The sequence below is a fragment of the Lissotriton vulgaris genome, chromosome 7 (assembly GCF_964263255.1).
Source record: "Lissotriton vulgaris chromosome 7, aLisVul1.2, whole genome shotgun sequence".
NCBI classification, from domain to species: Eukaryota; Metazoa; Chordata; class Amphibia; order Caudata; family Salamandridae; genus Lissotriton; species Lissotriton vulgaris.
Window position 1 is genome coordinate 176,988,609 of NC_141695.1, and position 25,677 is coordinate 177,014,285.

The following is a 25,677-nucleotide window of genomic DNA, read 5'->3' on the forward strand; positions in this document are numbered from 1 at the left end:
GTCCCATCCAACCATTCCTTTACTTTAGGTCTATCTTCTACGCAGGTCTCTTTGTATATATCTTGAAAATACTCAAAGAAGGCCTCACCAATATTGTCATCCGAGGATAAGGAGACTGCACTATTTCCCACTGTGATTTCTTTTATATGGTTTTGGAGCTGGTCTGCTTTGATTTTCCAAGCAAGTAACTTTACTGCTCCTTCCCTATGCTCGAAGTGGGCAATCTTACTTGCCTCCCAGCTATGCATGAGCCTCGTTTGAAGAATACCCTCCAGCTGTTCCTTTAATTCTTTTAGTTTATCCAGGTCTTCCTTCAAGCCCATACCAGCCTGACTATTCAGTTTTAACTCCACTTCCCTCATTTCTGCCTCCAAGGCTGAAGACACTTCCCTATACTTGTTGCTCCTATAGCTGGATCTATTTGTGATGATACCCCTCAAAAAAGCTTTGAGGGTGTCCCAGACTATGGTAATGTCTGCTGTACCTAAATTGTTCACCAAGAATAGTTTTGTCTCACTGGATAAAAAGCTATCCATTCCTCTTCAAGTAGTAGTGATCGATTAAAGAGCCATACTCTAGTCTGCTGTGGCTGTACCCAATAGAGAGCTAATAAAATGCCTGAGTGGTCCGACAGATGTGATGGCAGATATTTTATATCTTTAACTCTATCCCTGAGACTATAGCCAAGCAAGATGTAGTCTATTATTGACTTATGTTTATACATAAAATTTCTGTAGGATACCCCAAATTGCTGACCTGGCCTTTCGCTCCATGTATCACAAAGGCCCGTTTGGGACATCATTGTCAGGAGATATGCCCTTGATCTTGAGGGGACTGCCACTCTGCTATTTGAGGATTTATCCAGTTTGGGGTTAAAAACTATTCAATTTGGAGCAACTTAACAATTCCTTAGAAAAAACCTTACCTCCTCTTCCCAATATTTCTACGGATGATGTGAGTACAATTAGCACCTGGCTTACCTCTGCAATTGATTCTTGCCTTCCGAAGCGTACATGCAAGCAAAAGTTCTTGCACCAACCTGCCCCTTGGTTTAATGAAGAACTTAAAATGGAAAAATCCCGCTGCAAAAGACTGGAGCGTATCTGGAGATCCAACTATTTTTCGGCAGACAAAGAAAACTATAAACTAGCATTACATAAATATCACATCTTATGTAATACTGCCAGGGCCAATCATGTTAACAACACAATACTGAAAGCTCAGAACCGACCCAAAGCCCTCTTCAAGGCAGTTCAGGAACTATCCGGTATGTCATGTGCCCCCAAAGCTCCTTGTCTGGATAGCAATCAATGTAATTCCTTGGCAGACTTTTTTACAACAAAAATTGACAGCATCTATGCGGGTTTTATAGCTTCACCATCTGCTTCAACCAAGTCATCTATTCGGCAATATGACCATCCATCTACACAGGGCGACCCTGAATGTTCCTCTTTTCCTTTATTAGACAAGTGGGAATGTATCTCTATGCCAGTTTTCCAGAAACTGCTGGCAGAGATCAAATCTGGCTCTCCATTGGATCCCATGCCCCCCCAGATTCTCTGTACTTTAGCCACCGCCCCTTTGGACTGTATTCTAGCTCTCTTGAATGCCTCTCTCAGGGAGGCAATTGTTCCTAACATCTGGAAACATGCGATGGTGGTTCCACTTCTGAAGAAAGCCAATGCGGATGTTTGCAATCCTGCCAACTTTAGGCCCATTTCTCTGCTTCCCTGCCTCTCGAAGGTGTTGGAGAAGCATGTCAACCGTCACCTCACCAGCCATATTGAATCTGCGAACGTTCTCCACCCTGCCCAGTCAGGTTTTCGGGCGGGCTTCTCTACGGAGTCCACCCTTTTGGGAGTCTCGGAGACAGTCAGGCGCCAGGTAGATAGAGGGGAGACAGTGGCACTCATCCTTTTGGATTTGAGTGCCGCTTTTGACACCGTCTCCCACAACATCCTTCTCTCTGCCTTAAAGTCCGTTGGTATCTGCGGCTCCGCCCTTGCCTGGATTTCTAACTTTCTTTCTAATCGTACTTTTCAGGTTTTCTCCCCCTCTTCTGTGTCCACCGTTCACAATTCTCCATATGGGGTTCCCCAAGGTTCTATTCTTAGTCCGTTATTCTTCAACCTTTATGTTAGACCTCTTGCTTTTCTTGCGGAACAGGCTGGACTTTCTATTTTTTCGTATGCTGATGACACTCAAATTATTTTCTCCCTTTCTTCTAATCAGCACTCCCCCTCCTCTTCTCTTCGTTCTGGACTCACTGACATCGCCAATTGGATGCTGATGCACAAACTAAAGCTAAATGGCGATAAAACAGAGCTTCTTCTGTTTGGGCCGGACTCTGCTCTCTGGGGCCCCCAACATTGGCCTCAGCAAATGGGACCATTGCCTACCCCAGTAACTACAGCACGCAATCTCGGGGTCCTCTTTGATAATCAGCTATCTATGAAACATCATGTGGTCAAAGTCTCAGCCACCTGTACCACCATCATCAGGTGGTTGAGGAAAATCACATGGATGCTTCCCCCAGACACCCAGAAGTCAGTGGTCCAGGCCTTAGTAACATCTCGCCTGGACTACGGTAATGTACTTCTTCTGGGTGCCTGCAAAGAGGTCACCCGGAAGCTCCAAGTGGTTCAGAACATGGCTGCCCGTCTTCTCTGTAATTTGCCGAGAACTTCCTCTGCTTCTTCTTCCCTGCGTAGCCTGCATTGGCTGCGCATAGAATCCAGGTCCAAATTCAAAGCTCTTTGCTTCATGCACCGTATCAAAGCTGGAAAATCCCCTCACTATCTATCCACTTTAGTTCAACAATACTGTCCCTCGCGTACTCTCAGATCGTCCTCCCACTGTAGATTCTCTGTCCCCCGTTTCAAGCGTGCTAGAGTTGGAGGGCGCTCTTTTTCTTACCTAGCACCCACGCTTTGGAACTCGCTCCCCATCCCTTTGCGGTCTGAAACTTGTTATCTCAAGTTCCGCAAAGGAGTGAAAACCTGGCTGTTTTCCCTATAATCTGTTCCCTACAATTCCGTCTGCCTTCTATTACTTCTGTTCTCCTAGCGCCGGGAAACCTACGGGTAGCTGTGCGCTTTACAAAATCAGATATAATAATAATAATAATAACTATATTATAATCTCCTGCCCATATCACTGGCGCTGAAAAATACAGAAGGTGTGAAAAGATAGATTTATTAAAGGAAGGGTCATCCTGGTCGGGCCATAATACCCAACCAAAGTAAAAAGGATGCCCATTGAAGTAATCTTCAGTATCACCCACCTGCGCCTTGGCTTACTTTTTGAAGAGAATCAGCACCCCTCTAGTATTAGCCGTCCGGTCGGTTCAGACAAAAGAATCCACCCATTTCTGAGACTTAAGAATTTCTTTAATCTCTGCCTTGAGGAGATGAGTCTCTTGGATGACAATGACCTGCGTTGGGGAATCTCTCAGGTATTGCAGAATTCTAGCTCTTCTTGACCTCACGTGCAGGCCATTGACATTCCAGGACAGTATTTGGTGTATTGTCATGTTATTTTGTATTTAAAACTTAACAGATCTGAGGCGAATGAGGTTATTTTATTTTTTATCCCCCTGTGCTCCCCTGCCCTCCTCCCATCCCTTTCACCCCACTTGGAGAACCCTTCTCCCATATATCTGGAACCGGTGTTGTCCATGTGTTGCGTCCCAGAACTACTCACCCAATCCCTATTGTGTTTGTGTGTTACAAAAAAAACACCCAAAAATGTAAGCTGGTCAAGCTTTAGCCCATACCAAAAAAGAAAAACGAAGTGCTATAAAAGTCAATAGTTGTGTACCCTGTGCAGCCTAAGGATGCATCAACCCAAATGCAAAATCACAATATAAGTAATCGCAAAATTTACGATTACTTAAATTGAAAATGCATTTAGGGAATTGCAAATTGCAATTCCCTAAATGCAATGCATGATGCAATTTCAAATTGCGAATTTGCAATTAGGGATTGCAAATTACCATCAGTTTGAACTTGATGGTAATTTACGAAAACTTTGAAAAATGCACTAAAGTGCATTTCTCAAAGTTTCATGTTACACACACACATGCCCTTGGGGCATGTATGTGCGCAACATGTGATAAAATGGCGATTTCAGGGTTCAACTCGTTGTCCTTACCACTAAAGTGCGTGTCTCAAAGTTTCATGTTACATGTTACACACACACATGCTCGTGGGGCATGTATGTGCGCAACATGTGATAAAATGGCAATTTCAGGGATTCAATTGGGTGTCCATACACCTTTGAAATTGCATGCGCAATTTTCGAGTACCAATTTGGTACTCGCAAATTGCGAGTGCATTTGCCATTCATTGGTATGGGCCTCCAGGCCCATAGGAATGAATGGGTGCCTATTCCTTAATTGCGATTCGCAATTTGCGAGTCACAATTAAGGAATATGTAGGAATCACAATTTCTTTTGCAATTCCTTTATGCATGGGAGTCCTGAATAGCAATTTCTCAAAATTCGCTATTTAGGATTTTCAAATGCTGACTTTGATGCATGTGGCCCTAAGATCCTTATTTAGTGTTTGGTGAACAGGATACTCCCTCAGGAATGTGCCAGGGTGCCATGGCTGCCAACCTCTTGGTACTCCTCCTCTGGTCATCAGTCTAAGTACCTCAGACTATCTGCCCTATCTAGGGCGGACATTTTGGCATATGTTTCTTCCTGTTTGGGACTGGCATGGAAAAACCTAGTAGCCTCGAATAGGAAAAAAGCAAAATGATGCCCACAAACTGGGGTAAAGCTTCCCAGCTGTCGGGATCTTTTTTTTTTTTTTTAACAGAAACCCCTGTTTTAGGAGTTTGGGTTTTGAGAAACAAAAAATTAGCTGAGCGGCCAAAAATTCAGTGGAGCTGCTGTGGCAAATACAGAGCATAGATCTCCTCTGCCTTGATGCAATAAAGTCCAGCTGGCTGGTGTCTAAATAAGGGTTGAAGGGGCATATTACCAAGCAATAGCGATAATTATCGCTATTGCTTGGTTAGCGTGAAAAAATTATCGCCGAGTTGTGGCGATTTTTACCGCAGATAAACCTTGGTATTACCAAGGTTTATCGCAAATGCGATAAAAATCGGCCGCAATGCATGAATATCGCTGAAAAGTCAGCGATATTCATGCATTAGCGAGCTAATGCTCTTAGCCATGTTATCCACCTCCCATTGGATAACATGGCTAAGAACTGCTCAGGGCAGGTGTTAGCTTTTGGAGATATTCGTGCTTAACGCGAATATCTCCAAAAGTTGGTAATAGGAGATAGTGATGTTAGCGACTGTTTCCAGTCGCTAACATCTTGGCACGCCCACTTTGCATGTCATTAGTGATAAATATCACTGACATGCAAAGTGGGGCCCAAGATGGTCCCTATCTCCAACTAGCTGTCGCTAACTGGTGTTAGCGACAGCTAGATAATTGGGAGATAATTTTATCTCCGCTTTCCTGGCTTTTAAAGCCAAAAAAGCGGAGATAAACCCCCTTGATAATATGCCCCGAAGTGCCTTCAAAAGTAAAGCACAGACATTGGCACTGTAAAACCATTGCTGAAGGGCATATTTGCACACTGTATATAACATGATATAGCACAGTTCGAAAAGTGCACCTCTTACCCTTCAAGCTCCATAACCAGGAACATACTATAAAGTTGTTCTTGTCTTTCGAGTAGCCATGTTATTCACTAGGCAAGATTCTCAAACATGTGCTTGAAAGAACCTGAGAGCGTTCTTTGTGCTCATTGCTTTCTATTAATTTCCCTTATTATTTTGTATCCTTCCAGCCCTGGAAAGCATAGAAAATAACAATGACAAAACAGGTAAGCATCATGTGTGCACTCACTTGTAGCTATATGCATTTACAGTGCCTGCTAGAAGCATTTATGGGTCAAAAAGGCAGTGTCCAAGAGTCACCAAGAGAGTGTCCATGAACTAAACAGGCAGCTCTCTGGGTCATTTATATCAGTGTCTATGTGTTACAGTGTGAAATATACATATGGGATGCTTCCTACAGACACATCTGTATATATAGACATCTGGACGCTGACTTAGACACAAGTGGGAGGAGATGGAGACTGATGGCTACGTTGCTTGCTTGGATAATTGAGTCCTAAGATCTACGCCGGCGTCGACCCTCCTTTAAGTGCTGTAATGTTTGGCAAAATACTAAGTCGTCGTGTAACAAAAGATGGTGTGCATTTGAGAAAAGTAATTACATTGCAATTATGTGCATACAGACGTGTCTTGAAGGCAGTTTTCATGTGGCAGGGCTGTTGATGGTGGCACGAGAAAATCCATATTTTTGCTGTATCCTCCCCGTTTTATTGTGCTTATATTGTCTAGACATCAGGATTCAGAGCCCTCGAGCGCGGCACCAAGGTTGCACATCATACTCAAATTACACAGAAAGTGCCCTTTGAAAAAGATTGTTGTTTAAAAAATGTCCATAATTAACTCTTTCTTCGTCTGTCAAGTGATATTACGCCCACATGTTTTGTGCAGTTGTAAAAAGTTAAAATATGTCATACTAGAGTGAAGGAAGTAATTTTCCATTTAAATGTACAAGTAACTGCTTTCAAGTGTCATTTAACCCGCAGAAGACTGAAAGGCATCCTGCTAATACTGTCACATAGATAAAAAGTGCTAAATTCATAAATTAGGGAAAAGAACACAAACTTCAAATGTGTAGCACATTAAGAACGTATTTTTACAACATCAGTGGAACCATTTTATTTGGATTACCTTATGCCCTTTAACAGTTCTTTAGTTCTCTATTATTGTCTAACTGACACTGAGGAACTCTATTTTGCAAAAAGTATTTCAAATTCCTGATCTCCCTTCCTGTGGTTCACCTGACGTTCCCAACGTTCACCCTCAATCTCCATTGATGCTGACGTCACCAACTGCATGGCTTTAAACATCAGCCAAAAGAAAGGTAGAACAAATGATCCCTTCTACCCACGTTAAACATAAAAGAAACAGATTAAACTAAACTTCTTTATGTAGGGAATCCCCTGTCAGAATACACGAATTATTCACCGAAAGAGATGGATACTGAATATAACTTAGAAGTTGGAGATGGAAGGGGTTAGGGAGATTGAGAGAGGAAGATTATGGGTAAGAGAAATTAGCATAATTTGCAACACAAATTTTGGACAGATCGAAATTACATATAATATCACTAAATACCAGTTGAGTTAGGCGTGAGGAAACATTATGCCGGCCACAGCTTCCCATAGCAACATACCGGGACGCGTTTTTAACTGAGCTGCAGGAGAGGGGGGGGGGGGAGGGTTGGGAGAACCCTCTGCTGAGGGACATGTGGGTAGATGACATAAACGGCCGCATCTCTTGTGCATATACCACAACATCTACCTGACAAATGTGTTGATCATGATAATACGCAGGCGCGTATAGCACAGTCGGGAGCCAAGGAGAAATAGGGTAACAGTACACAAGCATATGCGGGGAAGCGGCGGGGTGTCACGGGCGGGGTCAATGTTCTTTGTTGTTTTTTTCTTCACTTTTGTTTAATTTATTAGAACTAAAAGTATTCTTGCACAAGTTCACGTCTTCTGTAGTTGCACTTAAATGTACCAAAGTGTATATGTTACATAATGTGCAATGATGACTAAAAGTTACGTAATGTAATGTAAGGGACATTTCTACCGCGCAACTTTCACTCCAAGGAGTATCTTGGCGCTCACACAACTCAGATGGAGGAGTTGGGGGGAAAAAAAAGAGTGTCCTAAGTTCTACACACATATTACACCAAGGTCCTACAAGTGGCGTCAGGCAAAGAGAAAATCCAGGTTTTTAATGCCTTCCTAAAAGGGGCTTCCTGAGAGAATGACCGCAAGAAGAGAGGGAGTTTGTTCCGGGCTTTAGTTCCCAGTACAAAAAGGGGTTTGCCACCCTTTGTGGCCAGCTTGAAATGGGGGGGGGGGGTGAGTAGGTTCTGGTATGCAGATCTCATAACGATAAAGCTTCTAAATTGGTAGCCGCTGTTAAGACGCACCAGATGCATGTTGCAGGAACTAAGTTGATAATATTGTACCCAGTAATGTACTGATGGTCTGCTAAAGTCTAGGCACCATATCAAACGTACCTGGTATAGAAGCGACATTGCATATGTACACACATTTTGGCAAAAACTGTATAAATTCAATAAAGAGATAAAAAAAAATAATAATTATATCACTAAATACAAATTGGTTATTTTGCGATACATTTAAGTGCAAAATGCACCCTTGTGTCAATTTTTGGTGCAAGGATGTATTTGAACAAAGCACTGCAAACAACAGCCACATGCATTCAAAGTTCCTGTGCATTTGTTGTAAATTGTTACCACAAACAGCAAATACATGGTTATTTTTGACTGCGAATGATGGGTAACTGCATGATGTGGTGGAATGGCAGAATTTTGTGTAACAGGTGTAATGCGGAATACCCAAAATTACATAAATTATGGCGGCAGTATTTCAACTTTTCTCAGACCTAATAACGAGATTTCTAGAGTCTACAGTGTAAGGGACTCTCCAATAGGTTTTAGTTCAAAATGATGTTATTGAAATTTTTGAGACAAAAGAAATAAACAAGAACAGTACATAACAAAAAATTAAAGCAGATAAGCGTAAATGATGAAAATAATAACAAGAACTATGGTTCCTAGGTAAATTTGCAGTAGAGGGAATCAGTAACAAAAAATCGTATAAGAAGAGGAAGGGAAAAAAGGGGAAGAGGAGAGGGAGGGGAGTAAACATATCATTGCATCGTAAAATCATACCATACAGAGTTACAAAGCAATTGAGTACATAAAATACAGAAATACAAAAAAGGTGATAATGAATGTCAAAAGAGTCCTTAATATACAAAGAAAATTAATTAAAAATATCATTTCATAACATATGAATCAATAGGTGACCAAAAAGATCGAAATGATTGTGAGTTGTGATTAACACCTTTAAGTGATAGCTGAGCACCTTTCCTTGTAAAGGTAATCCATGACCACCAAGCGTGGACTGAAAGAGAAGAAGCATCTTTCCAACAAAAAGTAATAGAAATTCTGGTTGGAAGTCTGGCCTATCATTTTGAATATTTTATCTTTGCAAGATGATATTACATATATACTGTTAATATGCAAATCGGTTGCCCTTTCTCATCCTCTTTGTGAGTCAAGGGCTAAGTTATTTAATTTTTTGGTTACAGCTGCGTTAAAATCTCCAATAGGTTTTGACAGAAAACAGTTCCTAAAATCGATAGATGGTTGACTTTGCATAAAATCAAGGCTAACCAAAGGGGATACATTTGTTTAAGTTCCTCTAGGGGCCTTGTCAATCATTGTTAGGTGTTACATTTTAAAAAACTCTGACTTGATACCCTCTTGGGCCAGAACTGCCTGTAAAAGATGAAGGCAAGAAGGTTTCAGGGAAAGATACCTCCCTGCCTGATTAATGGAGAAAGGTCTGCATAGAGTACCTCCATAGCGTTAGGCTTTTCTCAGGATATATAACTTTTCCGCAGGCCTAGTGGCACAGATTTATGCTGAGGTCCAAGGTTGTAGGGGTCCAGTTACTAACAGAGGAGTTTTATCGCCCCATGAAACTTTCCTCCTGAAGCTGGAGACTGCTGAAAGCGTTAGAAACTGGTGGAAACCAGTAGGCCAGTTGCAGCTGAACATTTCACTTCCTGAAACACATCACCATTTGTAGGGCGTGAAGCCGCAGAATAAATAGGGCACTATTCGCCTGTTTGCACTAAAACAGGGACTGTGCACTCTATTATGATGAATGCACTGCCCTCAGGGCAGCCACAAACTTCCGCTGCACTGGTGGCACTCAATTCATTGAAACAGGGAGCAGATACATCAAAGCCACTCTGAATTTCCCCGTGCAGGCAGCACCCTGCTTGCACTATGAAATAGATGAAGAAAGGTCCCCTTGCAGGCAGGAGCAATAGATGACTGCACCCACCTACAGGAGCATAACTCAGGGTGTGTTTGTGTGTCTTGTAAAGCGCACTGCTACCCGGAGGCGTCCTGGTGCAATGGACCGCTGGGGAACACGTCCTGGCTTTCCCTGTGAGATGGTCCCTTTCTGGGTATCTCCAAGGTGTAACCAGGCATCCCCGGCGTATGTGGGGGGCCATTGTGGAGATGAGGCAAGCTAATGCCCAGAGTTGCCGAGTGTGATCCCTGGTTAGAGTAGGCACCGAGGCGAGAATTATCGAGTCTGCTGACCCTGGTTCACAACCCTGCCGCATTGGGGATTGAACCCTGGTCCCGGGCCGTCCTCTGCTTCCGGGTCTGCCGCCTCTGGATACCCTACAACCACTCCAGCGGATGTCCGCAGGGGGCTCACTACCATTGTGCCACCTTTTGTGCACCTGCTAAGAGCCTGTTATGGGAGTTGAAGTTGGATTGTTCCTCTTGGAGCAGAGCCAAGACTGAGCAGTCTCGATCTAGAGTGGGATAGTGGTGGAAAACGATGGAGTCCGGGGGTGACATGCGATTAACAAACTATATCTCTTCTTCTCCAGAATGTGTTCCAGCACTCATCATGATCAGCATCATACTGGTGCTACTGCTGCTGGCTGAGGCGGTCTGTTTCTGCGTCATCAAAACCATCAGGAAAAGGAACAAAGTGGGTAAGATGCCCGGATGGGAAACACTGCTGTACACAGAAATCCTGAGATTTATCTGCTAACGTGGGAAGACACAATCCTATTTTAGGGAAACTAAACATGTGAAAGGAATATAGTTTGCCATCAGTTCCTTCTCCCTACTACATGCTAGAACAAATACGTAGGGACACCTTACATAAAAAGAAAACCACTTCCTAGAAACTAAAATTAATAATATGAGTTGAAAGAAAATCTCAAATACACTAGGGAAGGCTCCCCTTATGACAGTTAGATGACATTGCGATATACACCCACTTCCTACAGTGCTACCAAGCTAGATTCGAAATCAATATTCCGTGCAAGGGCAAACATGATGGTATTGGGTAAGATAGAAGAAGCAAGACCAGGCAGAAACAGAAATACGTGTGTTTCAGAATCACTCCTCTTTTCAGAGGCACAGAAGACTATGACACAGATGTATGTTCTTACAAGGGATGGGAAATGATGACACAACAAAGTGGTAATTAAGGGCCAAATTTATCAGAGTTGCATCGCCCTTGCGCCCCGTAATGAGGTACAAGAGCGACTCAACTCTTCAGTTAGATTTATCAAGCCATGTAAGGCCACCTCTTGTGGCCCTGAGTGGCTGGATAACTTTAGAGTAGCTCAACGCAGCACAAATTGTTGCATTGCATTACTCCGCGACGGGGAACAACCTTTACAACGCAACTTTTACAACGCACTGCCATTACAACGAAACTTTTACAACGCAACCATTACAATGCATGACACTGCAACGCACACCACTACAACGCATGCCATTACAACTCAGTCATTACAACGCATACCATTACAACGCATAACATTACCATCCAACACTTACCCTACTGTTGCACCCCCTGGAGTTAGAATAGTAATTTTTACCCCTACACTATCCAACACTTACCCTACTGTTGCACCCCCTGGAGTTAGAATAGTACATTTTACCCCTACACTATCCAATACTTACCAAACATGCAATGTAATGTAATGGGTTGTAATGGTATGCGTTGTAAAGGTATTATGCGTTGTAATGGATGTTGCGTTGTAAAAGATGCGGTGTAAAGGTATGCGTTGTAAAAGTGTGCGTTGTAACGTCATACCTCCCTCTGCGCCAGGGAGGTGTTCCATCGGTGGAGCGTGAGCTTTCCTATGCATACACTGGTGGATTTTGGCGCATTCCCAGATTTACCATTCCTGATAGACCTGGGAATGTGTAAAAATCCTACACATCCCCAGGGGAGGCAGAACAATGAGAAATATCTTTATTTCTTTTCGTGTTTTCCTTGTAATGTGTGCTGCATAGTGCATCACACATAGAAAGAGGAAAAGGCCTCTGAGGATTGTTTTTGTGCAGGGAGAGACACCCTACTGTGCAAAACCACTCCTGATTACAACGCAGGCACCCTTGCACCATGGTGCAAGACTGCCTGTGCCGGCGCTAGGCAGCACTTAGTGCACCAGCACAGGGAAAAGACAGGAATGTGCCGTATAATGTGAAATGCAGGGCCTTCCTTCCTTTTATCTATCATGCAACATAACAAAGTGGCTTGCTGTGCTGCATGATTTCTTGATAAGTATGCACCTTGCTTTCCAAAAAGCACACACTCACCTCTGAAACGAGACCGTGCATCGTGTAAGGCAAAAATGTTAGATCCCAGCATAGGGGATGACAGCGGCAGCAGGCCAGTCTGAACAGATATGTCTTTCTACTGTGGGTTCTCCGTTGCGCATCGCTGCCCAGCTCACTTGATTGCTGCACTGCTTGAGAAATCAGTAAATATACTTTATATGTCAATTTTAATTAAGGACTACTTTATGTGAGAATGGATGTGAAGCCCAATAAATGAATAAGAACACATGTTTTTTCCCCCATTAAAGGTGAAAAGAGTATGAAGGAGGCATCAGACAACATTGCTATGGATCCTAGTTACCAGGTGACTCTCTCTGTCTGTCATCTTCACGTTTGTAACTTTTGCGTTGTACTCTGAACCCGAGCTGTTTAAAAGAATTATATTATGACAGGGAACGTATTGCTCTCTCAGGGCTCAACCTCCTGGCATGGCTTGACAACGCTGCCTAAATGAGGCCTCCCATTGGAAGTCATTTGTGCACTTTTCAGCCCTAGTGCACTGGCCATTGATGATAAAGCAGACGCTTTATATGAAACACATAAATTCATGCACATTTTTTAAAAGATGTATTTTATATAGCGCTGACTTGACCCGAAAGTATTGGAGAGCTTTATATGAGCACCAGTTATATAAGGACGCATTCATTGTCTGGCAGGCACGTGTACGTTAAGTGAATTGCCTAGAATCACAGGATGCTTTCGCCGCTCCAAAGTCACCAGCTCTGGCCGCGAGGCCACATCCTCTCTCCTACACTAAAAGTACTTGATATGTCCACAAAAGATTTCTCTGGAACGTAACTGCCTACTGTGGGAAATGAATTCTAAAAACGTTGAAGGGAATGGAATAATATCTGACATTGGCTTAAAAACTTTGATAATTTCTCAAAAAAGAACAAGCAGTGCAAAACTATAAAAAAAACAATAACGTTGCAATTATGGTCCTCTGTTATGTAATTGAATCGTGAGTGATCAGAACAAGCAGAAAGCAAAGACGAAGATGTGAAACAAATCAACCCATAAGGTATATTTAAAAGTTTTAGAATGATTATTGAATACAAGCAACATTTTAAGATGATCTACGATAAGAAGTCAGAGAATTGGCGTATGATGTCTTCTTGAAGGCTAAGACAGAGAGAAAGGTGAGAACAGATAGGGAGGAATTAAAAAGTGAATATACTTCAATACAATGGTTTGGTGATATTATTGACACCTGTAGAGAGACACCAGGTATCGCCCATAAAATGTATCACAATCACACCTCGAGGCAGGGCGCGGCCAGAGGGGATAAAATAGTCAGATAAGTGTTTCAACCATTTTAACCTTGTTTACATTTTTTTCACCACAACGTGAGGGTCACATGTTGATGACTTATGAATGACACAGAACAATGTCAAAGGACATTGTCAACAGGCTGGTTAAATAATGTCAATGTGATCTAAAGAACGCAAGTCTGGGCTTCCAGACTCTTTGTCTCAGTGATGGGAGTGTTGCAGGGCTTGGCATACCCCTTTCACGGAGGAGGAGGATGGACTTTTTCAGTATAAATGGGTTGATGACATATGGTGCAGTAGGTCACCTAACAACCCCCCTGCCTATGTGCCATGAGTATGAGAAGTGTGATCTTCTCATACTGAAGAACAGCCGCCTGAAACTGAACTCAGATAAGACGGAAGTCCTCATCCTGGGATCCTCACCCACAGCTTGGAACGACTCCTGGTGGCCCCCTGCGCTAGGCAGCGCATCCAAACCAACAGACCACGCACGCAACCTGGGCTTCATCCTGGACTCCTCCCTCTCCATGACCAGACAAGTCAACGCCGTCTCCTCGTCATGCATCAACATCCTGCGCATGCTACGTAAGATCTTCCGGTGGATCCCCACCGAGACCAGGAAGACGGTCACCCAGGCCCTCGTCACCAGCCGTCTGGACTACGGCAACACCCTCTACGTCGGAACCACCGCCAAACTCCAGAAGAGACTCCAGCGGATCCAGAACGCCTCAGCACGACTCATCCTGGACATCCCCCGTCGCAGCCACATCTCCGGACAACTGAGAGATCTGCACTGGCTCCCGGTCAACAAGAGAATCACCTTCCGTCTCCTCACTCACGCACACAAAGCCCTACACAGCCAAGGCCAAGGACACCTCAACAGCCGCCTCAACTTCTACGCTCCCAAACGCCAGCTTCGATCGACCAGCCTCGCCCTCGCCACCGTCCCCCGCATCCGAAGAGCCACCACAGGGGGGCGGTCCTTCTCCTACCTCGCTGCCAAGACATGGAACTCCCTCCCCACCCACCTACGCCTGACCCAGGACCACCTCGCCTTCAGGAAGCAACTCAAGACCTGGTTGTTCGAGCAGTAGCTGATCCCCTCCCCCCCAGCGCCTTGAGACCCTCCGGGTAAGTAGCGCGCTATATAAATGCGATGATTGATTGATTGATTGATTGATCTTGTGCGCAATGGGAGAGAGGGGATGAGGATGTGTGTTTCAAAGGCACTGCTAAAAAAGCGAAATATTCTGTAACTTTTCTCTGCTTAAATGAAAATGAAATGCAAGGTATGTAAATTTGGGGGAAATGCACTATTGTGCATTATGAAACCTCTATTAGTTAATGCAATGCACCAGAGAGTCACAGAATTGAATCCTAGTTGATGCTGTGTAGAATAGTGACTTTGTGTATTTTTAGTGCTACAAGAACCCAGTCTGTGGCAGAGAGCACTGTTAAAATGTTAGAAATTATTTCAAACTTGCATTATTCACAGTAGAATATAGGCTGCAACAAAAAGAGCAAAACGGTTTAAAATAAAAAAAAGTGCTTTCAAAATGTATATTCTAATAATTCCCACAATGTGCATAGTGGAATTTCTTTTATAACTGTCTTTTAAAAGCACACACTTCACAGCTTACAATACATCTCCCTTACAATACCGCACAAAAGAATAAATGTGTGTCAACATGAATCTTGATTCAATCAATTAAATTCAATGCCGGCTTCAGAGCACCCTTTACATTTGCAGAATCGAATTGTGACACACATTTGCATTTCTTTCAGGGAAGCAGGCACCCTGTCTGCCCATCCACCAATGGAGTCTCCCCACCTTACACTTCAGCAGAAGGATTTCAACTGTTGGAAATAACCATCCTGGGACGGTCATCTTTTTCATAAAAAGTAGGGTAACTTTTTGCCAAAATGAAAAAATATGTGCATGTCGTTCCCTTCAGACCACCCTTCCCCCCATTACGAATGAATAGGACACAGACTCCCAAATTGCCATTGGCACAGAAAACACTCCCTCCACGTGGGTGACACCACCTCTTTTTTTTAAGTTTAAAGTTTATTGAAGAAGAGATTATAGCATACATAAAACGAAATCTCATGTAGTCAAATTTACAATGAAAAACTTCTATGACTATTAAAAATGGGAAAGCGAGAGGAGGGAAAGAAAGAAGGGAGGGGGGAAGGGGGGAGCAATAAGAGGAAAAAGCATTACCTGAATCACAATTCTAATTCAACAACATTAGTATGATTAAGTATAATATGAAATATAAACACAATAATCCATGAGAAGGAGAAAGGAGTACTATCGGAAGATATTCAACAGGAACATAAAATAAAAAGACAACAAAGAAATTATGGAGGTTTCCTAACTTCATCCGAAGTGTTAGCAATAGTGGAAGAAGCTAAGGCTGAGGACGTTAGATATGAAGATAAAGGAATCCATAAAAGATCTATTTTAATGCATAAAGAAATAGGGGTGACATTGCCTGTATCTAATCTGTGATGGAAACAAACAGCATTCCACCAAGCCCTGCAGGTCGCTTTCTCAGCTTGTTTCCAGTTGGAAGTAATTAGGTGTAGGGCTATCGCTAATAGCAAATCAATTAATGAGGGGATGTGGGTAGGGTATGGCCAGGAGAGAGATAAGAAGCCCGAAAAGATGTTGGAAATGGAAATGGGGATTTGGGTATTGAAAATGTTATTAATTTGGGACCAGACTAAATGCCAAAAACGGGAAAGAGAGGGGCAATCAAAAAGCATATGCTTTAAATTGGCTGAGGAGCCTTTACATGACCAGCAGTCTGAGGGGAGGTCTGAGGAAAAGGAGGCTAATTTCATTGGAGTAAAAAGAAGGCGTGTGTAGATAAGATAGAGGGTCTGAGAGGTATTAGCTGCTCTTGACGTTTTATGAATTTTTAACCACAATTTGTCCCAAAAAGGAATAGACCAACATTCTACAAGATCCTTTTCCCAGGCCAACTCACATTTGCTCTTGGGTCTGTCAGAAGAGAAAAATACATTTCTATAAAGAGATGACGCCGAAGTAGTAGAAGGCAATAAAGGAAAGAGATTGGAACATTTGGCAGGAATATTGGGGGTGAGTGGCAAGGAATGAAGATAATGTAAAAGAGGGGTGAGAAGTGAGTCATATTGAGATTTACAAGAAGAAGGTAAAGAAAATTGTAATTGAAGATCCGAAAAAGAGAGAGGGAGATTATTAGATATTAGTTGAGAAATCCAGAGTAAACCTTTGGTTCTCCATGTTTTCCAATGAATGGTGCAGCCCTTAATACGCAATGAGTGATTATGCCAAATAGGTTGATGATCTAATAAAGAAAAAGTAGGGTAGGAGGATGGAAGAAGAGGAATTAATATTTTACATGTATGGGATATCACTTGAGGATGAAAAGAAGAAATATTGTTAGTGAAAATAAGAGATTCATTGAAATGCACTGGTGCTATAAAGTATTTCTCAATATTCAACCAAATAGGAGGATGAACACTATGATCCTGATCATGAGAGAGTCAGCGAGAAGATTGCCTCAAGAAAAAAGTGTAATGATAAGATTTGAAATCAGGAAACTTGAGACCACCAGAAAGTTTATCTGCTTTTAGAGCATTATGAGCTATTCGAGTAGACCTATTCTTCCAAAGGAATTTATTTAAAATAGAGTCAATTTTTTTAAAATAGAAACCAGGTATATGAACTGGGATCATGGAGAGAGAATAAGCGGAGAAAGCATCATCTTAATAGAGTCTAGACGACCCCACCAGGAGAATAAAAGTGGATGCCAACGGTCGATAGATGCAGATAAAGTTTTCGAAAGATTATCAACATTTTCTTTCAAAGTTTCTGGGATGGTAGGAGAGAACCATAAGCCTAAGTATTTAATTTTAGAGGTTTTCCAAGAAAGACCAGTAGAGACAAAATCTTGTTTTAAGAAAAGAACATTTAAAGGAAGATTTTCACATTTATCCTAATTAAGTTAGTATCCAGAAAGTTGAGAGAAAGTATCAACTTGAGAAAGGAAAGCTGGAAGAGAAGTAGAGGGGTTGGAACAATAAAGAAGGATGTCATCTGCGTAAACAGACATTTTAACATGTGTAGTATCAAGTTTAAAACCAGAAATTCTGTCATCTAACGGAATTTTCATTAACAAAGGCTCCAAAGCAATTATAAATAAAAGGGGGGATAGGGGACAACCTTGACAAACTCCTCGAAAAAGAGAAAAGTATTTAGAGGATTTGCCATTAACAAAGATGGAGGCTTTCGGTCCTGAATATAATAAGGAAATGAGAGAAATTAATTTAGCAGGGAACCCAATCCATTTAAGAGCTTGGAACATAAATTCCCATCCAATCCTATCAAATGCTATAGCAGCAATGGGATAATTAAGGGGAGAGGCTTTACTTAGAATATTAAAGAAAACCCTGGAGTTGTCTGAAGATAATCGACCTTTGACAAAGCCAGATTGTTCCGGGCCAATAATATTGGGGAGGACAGGGTCAATACGAAATGCTGGAATCTTTGCAAAAATGTTATAATCCAAATTAACCAAGGAAATCGGGCGGTAATTTTTACAGAAAGAGGGATCTTTATTATCCTTGGGGATTAAACAGATCACGCCTTCTTGATAAGAACCTGAAGAAGCACCGTTCTTTACAAAAAACTGATAAAGCAGTAAAAGATGGGGAAGTAATAAGGAGGCGAAGTGAGCATAGAATTCAATAGTAAAACCCTCTGGGCCAGGTGCCTTACCCCTTTTTAATTTTGAAACAGAATTTTTAATTTCAGATAATGTGATGTCCGAGTCTAATGAGGTAAGATCTGTGTCATGTGCGAGAGGGGGGAGAATCGAGTGAGGAAAGAAAGAGGTAAGTGCATCAGAGGAAGGTTGTTCCTCCGGTGTGTATAAATTCTTAATAAAAAAAGACAATTCATTGAGAATATCATCATCTTTTAATAATGAGACGCCAGAATTGTTACGGATGGATTAAATTTTAGTCCTCTCCCAACAAATCTTTAAAAAACGTGCAAGTAACTAATTTACCCATCTTGTTTTGGCCTCGATAATAACGGGCACTGCTTCTTAGGAGATACGAGGAAGCAGCTTCTGTAGAGGACTTATTAAAAGATAATTTTGCTTCAATAAGATTCTTTTCAGAGATATCTCAGAGTTAGAGCGATAATAAGAATATTCAAGATGCTTAATTTTGGCTAGTAATTGGATATGTTTGTTTTCAAAAAATTTCTTTTTCCGTGAAACAAAATTCATAATAAAACCCCTAGCTGCTGCTTTAAAGGAGTTCCAAATCATTACTGGAGAAGAGTTTGGAGTAGAATTAATAGAGAAGAATTCAGATGCAAAAGATGTGAATTGGCCTGTGAAGTTAGGATCTGATAATAAGAAATTATTGAAACGCTATCTACCAGCATGAAGGGAAAAAGGTAACAGATCAAAGTCCAAAGAAACTGGGGCATGATCTGATATTAGGATAGAGCCAATTTCAGAATGTGAGATGAGTTGGGACAAAAGGTTTACTGAAGAAAAAATAATGTATTCTGGATTGTGAATTATGAGGGGGAGAATAAAAAGTATATTCTTGTAAATCCGGATTACAAAGCCTCCAAATGTCAGTTAAAACTTTGCGGCGTATGGCAAAAGTGAATTGCGAGTGCATCTTAGTATTAGAGAATTTTACAGAGAAATGTCGATCTAGGATGGGATCGAGTACCTGGTTACAGTCACCTTCAAAAATAATATAATAATCATCAAACATGACAAGCTTATCCGAAATCAGATTACAAAACATATTATCAACAGTAACAGGAGCATAAACATTGAACAGTACTAAGTGTATGTTATCAAATATAGAATACAAAAAATAAGAGACAGTGGGACATATTAAAGGAAAATATCATGACGAAAAATCATGTCATAATAAGAGTAAAGGCAATGTCTACTATGGTAGAGGAATGTCCATTGAATCAGATCTACAAGAGTCAAGAAATTGTTGGAGCATCATTGGATCTTCCTAGGCCGTTGTTTTATTATTGTAAGTCACCTTAAATAAGCATGGATGGAATAAGTGATAGCAAGCGTTTAGTGACCGAAGAGCAGGCCTCATTTCCAGAAATTTCTTACGGCCATCAGCGGAGATTTTGGCGTAATCTTGTGCAAAGAAAAGATTGGAACCATTCCAAGTGATATTCCCCTTCTGTTTGGCAGCTTGTAAAACCTTGAGCAGATCAGTATATTCCAAAAAATACAAGATAACACATCTAGGTTTTGCTGATGAGGGAGAAGAAACAAGTGAATGGGATGGTGGACCCAGACTATGTGCTCACTGACTATTCAAAGATGGAGAGTTTGGAAGACCCAGGGGCGTAGGTAAGATAGATTGGAAAAAGGAAATGGCGTTAAATCCTTCAAGACCTTCTGCAAGCCCATATATGCGTAGGTTATTGCGCCTATTTCGATTTTCTAAATTTTCAACTTGTTGTTTGAGGTCTTGGATTTCTCTTTGCATACTAGGGACTTGGCTAGTGAAAACCTGGACTGAAGCAATTATCTGTTCAAGATATTCCACCTTTTGTTCGGAGTGCGACCTGTTATCCTCGAGATTCTGAAGGCGGGAATTCGTTTCTGTCATGTAGGGTTTGAGTGCACGAATTTCCTCAAGCAAAAGTTCCATAAAAAAAGAAGAGGCTGTGTTGGTCGGAGATGGTGGATTTGTTTTAACTCGCTTTTCTGATGTAGAAGTAGAAGGTGACTGTAGTTTGGAAGAATTTTTGGCATTTTGATGAGAAGTAATAGAAGAAGAGCATTTTGAGGTGAGTGTGTCACTTGAGGTATCTTCCATAGACTCTTGTAAAACATTAAAAGGGTTAAAATCCTCCAGAGGTGTTTTGGCAGTATAGTTTTGCTGAGGAGAATTGCGATTGCCACAGGGCATTGCCATTGTAAAAAGAGAGCAGTAAAAATAGAGAGCAGATAAGAATTTGATAGCCGAAGGAGAAAACTTCCTGAAGCGAAGAGGCGAAATGCTGTGGCAAAATATTTGAGTCAGAATATCAGTACCATAAAAAGTTAAATAATAATCTCACTGGAGGTGAACTACCAACAGAATGTGGTGAGAACTGACCAAAAAGTGTGGCAGGCAAAAGATTAACACGTAGACAGTGTGCTGGAGGAATAAAAAGGAGCAAAAATGTAAACACTTGTCAAATTCAGAAAACACTGTTCCTCCAATCAGTTAGATAACGCCACAATCCATGCATGCACTTCATAAAAATAGGAGCTTGTAGGGTAGAAAGCAAAATTCAGAGGCAAAAGAGAAAAATATCACCTCAAAATGACATTGAAAATGAAACACAGTCGAAAAAGTGCAGAAAAACGTAATTAATGGAGGAAAACATCATCATGGAATGAAAACCAGGAAATTAAGTAGAAAATGTGGGACAAATACAAGGCAGGAGCGTCATGAGCGCAATTCCATTATGGGGTCTGAGGTAAACAGAGCGCTCCTCGGACGATATGGAAGCCAAAATGGCGGTCGCGTTACAAGCGCAACCCTCTGACGGAAAGAAAAGCGGAATAAAATCCCTTCCGTTTACCGTGCTTGGCTATAAAGCCTTCAGCAGGAAACAGCAGGCATTTCGATGGCCAAAAAGCAGTGTCACAGTCCGGGAAAGCAGCGGAGACACCTGGAGAGCCTTCGTCCCTGCGACGGACCGATGGAGACTTTCAGACCAGCAGCCAATTCCCTTGGCGCCGTAACCACAACCCCCAGGAGGCACCACCTCTGATCCTAAGCAGCCATGTCTGCTAATTACAGGGACGGTATAGTAGAGGTGCAGACTTTAAGAGGAAAGAGACTTTCATAGAGGAGGGGCTTTCAGAGGATAACTTCATCCTCCCACAGAGTCTTCCCAAACAGATTGCCATCTGACCCCTTTTCTACCTGCTAGAGCAGTATCTTTTAGCCTTTTCATTGCCTACCTAAACAGTAAAGATTAGAAGAAAGCACTTTCATAATAACCCATGATTGATCAAGTAAACAAAGAGAGAGAGAACAGCCAAGTTGAAAATTGATACAGGCTATTTTCTCTAAAGTTCTTTTCAAGTATACTGACTGAGCCTATGCTGACTCTTAAAACGTATACACTTTCCCGGTACTTTCCTTTTGCAAAGGTGACTCAGAAGTGACAGAACAGTAAAAGTAATTTGATGAACTTTTTACAAGAATTTGTGCCCATTTAACAATTGGTCTACATACTTTGGAAGTGATTGAGACTTGGTTAATGTATGGCTGAAGTAAACAGTCTTAGTTTGGAGATGAAGGGTGATACTCAGAAGGGTTGGGCTGAGGGAAATGAGAAATGGGAGTGGAGCCTCTAAAAGTGGCTTGAGGATTTAGCTGTAACAATCAGCCCATCGGATCAGCCCTTGACACTTCTGTGCTTCATAAAAATTGTGGGTGGAGGGAGAAAGTGAGGGAGCAACAGGAAAGAGCCAGTAACGACACAGATGGACGAAAGTAATCCCTCAGATGCAGAGCATAACGTGTATTTGTAAAGAACACGTTCACCCAAGGGTATCTTGAGACTGAATAACACGTTATTGCTACCCAACTTAATGGCTTTCATGTTATCCTCAGAAGAATGAAAAGGTGAGTGAACCCAGCACGTTTTGAACCTGAGACCTTGAGGTCAAACACAAGCCCCTTCAGTGGACGCATTAGTCCTCTAAGCTACCAGGCCTGGATGTGCAGTGAAAAGTCTGACAGCAGTCGAAGAATACATTGGCATCCATTCAAAACATGGTAAGCCCGAAATGCTCTGGAAGTGGCCTAGTCCTGAATGGCGACTATGACTCCGACATGCACTACTTATCGAACAATTCAAACATCCAATTCAAATTTATTTTTTTTAATGAATCAATTCTCTTTAGTTCAGTTGTATCACATACGCTTTTCCTATATTTATATGGTGTTTTTTTGAGCAGCAAAGCATACAATCTTACAACATATTTAAAATACAACAAAAACTTTTTTTTATGCAATAACCCAATGCATTTCGGGACATTTGGTCCCTTCGTCAGGGATATTCTGTGGAAAGAAACGAAACGTCTCAAATGAAGCACTTTGGGATCGGTTTTAAAAGTACAACACTTACGTGATTCTTAGGATTCACCATGCAACCCACACCACGGTGTTGTGAAATATCAGTGATTGGCAACTGCACTTACCCTCAGTTTTCAGCTCTATGCTGGGGACCAGGAAAAACAAATAAATGAAAACATTAAACAAATTATAAGTCACATCCACCTGATCGGCTCTATACAATATCAGACCTTCCAGCTAAGTTTCACAATTCAACATACCTGTAGTTCTGTAATTAGTTCCACTACTGAAGATTTCAAACGGTTAAAATAATATAAACGAGCACCTGCTAATTACAGAACACAGCTTCAGAACACACCTTTAGATTAACTGTCCTCTTTAAATGCTAGACACTGCGTTCAGAAATTAATTACCAAAGCTCACCTTGTAGGTGCTATTAAGGAATTTTAATGATGCAGTGACCTGGATTTAGTTTCAATAAAACTGAAATACCAATTTCATAAGGTGAGTGAACAGACTGTAACAATAATGCTGCCAACTAAAAACCAAACAAATGCAGAAGAAACTGACCTCCAAAATGTTCCACTGAAGCCAACAAGTGTAAATCTGAAAATTACTTCAGTATTCAAAAGCTGCCGATGCCACCTGCGGAATCAGAGAAAATCATGAGGAAGCGAAGCTCCAGTTCGTTTTAGATCTAGTGCTACGCTCCTCCTCTAAACTAACCCAAGCCTAGGCATACGCGATAAAAGAGTAAGTTCCACACAGAAGGTTATGAGGAAGCAAAGCTTCCGTTTGGCGACCGGAAAGGAGCTCGGGAGATGAGCTCCGCAGGCTTGGGATCGAAAATCCGATTATCCCAATTTAGCCTCTTTTCGCCAGAAAGGAATTGTGCAGAAACGAAACTGGAGTAAACTGGATATATAGCAATTGAAAGTAATTGGAAGACACTTACCTACGGCTTGGATGAGAGGGCTCAATCGATAAGCTGAAGGATACTCCCGGCTGAGGCAAAAAAAAAGAGGGGGTCCGAGGCTGGAAAGTCCATTGAAATATCGGTGTCCTGATATGACCCGCTCGTACCCTGCATTGGTGCCTGACATCGGCTGAGGGCGTGGCGAGGCGGAGGGCAGATCCAGGAGCCCCCTGCCCTACACTTGAAATCCATAGCATCCCCCGCATCACCTGAGGACAGCTGCGACTTGAGGCAAGGCGGGGGGCAGATCCAGGAGCTCCCTGCCTCTACAATTGAAAATAGTTGTGTCTCCTGCATCTGGGTCACGCAGCAGGAGCAGCGGAAGCAGCGGTATGAGCCGGTGAGCTAAGACTGGAGGCCCCGGCATCTCAGGAAGTCCGGGGAGAGGAGACAGCGGAGCAGAGCCGGGAACCCCTGGCATCTCGGGAGGCCGTGGAACGGAGGCAGCGGAGCAGAATGGTGGGCAGAGCTAGGAGCCCACCGGCATCACTGGGGGACTGGGAAGCGAGTAAAGTCAAGAGGAGACCGCCCGCTACGAACAAAAATAAAACTAATGGTGGCGGGATATGCGACGCGAGGCTGAAAGCCTAGGTCGATATCGCTAAGGCAGGAGCACGTCGGGGAGCTGGTCAGCTTTTAGCCTCTACCCCGCAAAGGAGCAAAAGCACAACCCGCTGCCCCTTCTCCTTTGCATCCTTCGCTAGAAATGCGAGGCTACACAGATTCAGCAGGAGGGAGGAAGGGATGGGATGAAAAACAGGAAGCATGAACACTGCAGAAGGTGAGAGAAAAGACGGCAACCGCATTCAGGACTGACGGTGAGGCGTTTTGCTGTACCCGTAAATGATGAGGGGCTTTGCTTAGTTTACTTTGATCGTAAGGATGCTAGTTGTAGGTGGCAATAACTTCGCGCAAGAAATCACTGTCCAAAACTTCTTTTAAGAGCAAGAAAGGCCACTTTATTTAAGACAGGTGTGTAAATACATATCTGTTGAACATATTAATTATTTAATAAAATTCCAATCTTTACATCATGACTAAACATCCCTACCTGACTAAAACCAGAACAACTAACTCTTGAAGAATACCCCCTGGATTTCCCAATGAACTACCCTTTCAGGATGGCCAACCCGCTCCAGGCTGCCCACCCCACTAGAAAAACTGCCTCCTAAAAGAACCAAGACACCTGTCCTAAAAGTGGCAAGGCCCGAAGGCCAGAGCAGCGCCTAGAGCACCGCAAAGTAAAAACCTAAATAGAAAAAAGGGGAAGGGTGGGTGGGGCAAAACAAACCTCCCTTCCTTGCGCCCGCTACGCACTTCCCTAACGCCTGCCTCCAGCCCCTTTATTAACTCCCCTCCAATCAGCACACCTGCGCTCTCCAGTTTGTGTCTCGCGCGAATGCACCCAGGGAGAGACCGGCTCGCGCCTGGCTCTCCCTGGGTCCCCCCTCACGCAACAAATCCCTGTCCACAACTTCTTTTAAGAGCTCTTATTACCTCCAGACTCGACTATGCTAACACTCTGTATGTCGGTATTCCAGCATTCCATCTTCACAGGCTACAACTGGTGCAGAATCAGGCAGCCCGCCTGATCTTCCACCAGCCGAAACATCAGCACGTAACTCCCCTTCTGCTTAGCCTCCATTGGCTCCCTGTTACCAAACGATGCACCTTCAAGCTTGGATGCACTATCTTCAAAGCCTTATCAGATCTAGCCCCTGCCTTTATTTCCTCTTGCCTGACACGTTATGTCCCCCACAGAGATCTCCGCTCAGCATCACTTAATTTACTTGTCGTCCCCAAAACCAGACGGAAAAAGCATGGAGGTCTGAGTTTCTCTATCATGGCCCCCACCACTTGGAACTCCCTCCCAACTGCACTTCGTCACTGTCCCAGCTATGATTGTTTTCGCAGGCTGTTAAAAACCCTCCTGTTTCATTCAGCATTTGAGTACAACCTCCGCCCAAACTTTC

General features: G+C 42.6%; 1 protein-coding gene across 3 annotated transcripts in view; it reads left to right on the forward strand.

Moving 5' to 3' along the window:
• LOC147701130 (sialic acid-binding Ig-like lectin 8) overlaps positions 1–25,677 on the forward strand; it is a 264,297-nt gene that overhangs the window by 201,540 nt on the left and 37,080 nt on the right. Inside the window, exons 6-9 of one of the 3 annotated variants that reach the window (XM_086929899.1) lie at positions 5,811–5,846; positions 10,564–10,671; positions 12,568–12,623; positions 15,376–15,492. In XM_086929899.1, the coding sequence (XP_086786025.1) occupies positions 5,811–5,846; positions 10,564–10,671; positions 12,568–12,623; positions 15,376–15,489 (314 nt within the window). In that variant the 3' untranslated portion in view covers positions 15,490–15,492. The remainder of the gene's footprint in view (positions 1–5,810; positions 5,847–10,563; positions 10,672–12,567; positions 12,624–15,375; positions 15,493–25,677) is intronic. The other 2 variants (XM_086929900.1, XM_086929901.1) reach the window with 2 other exon arrangements.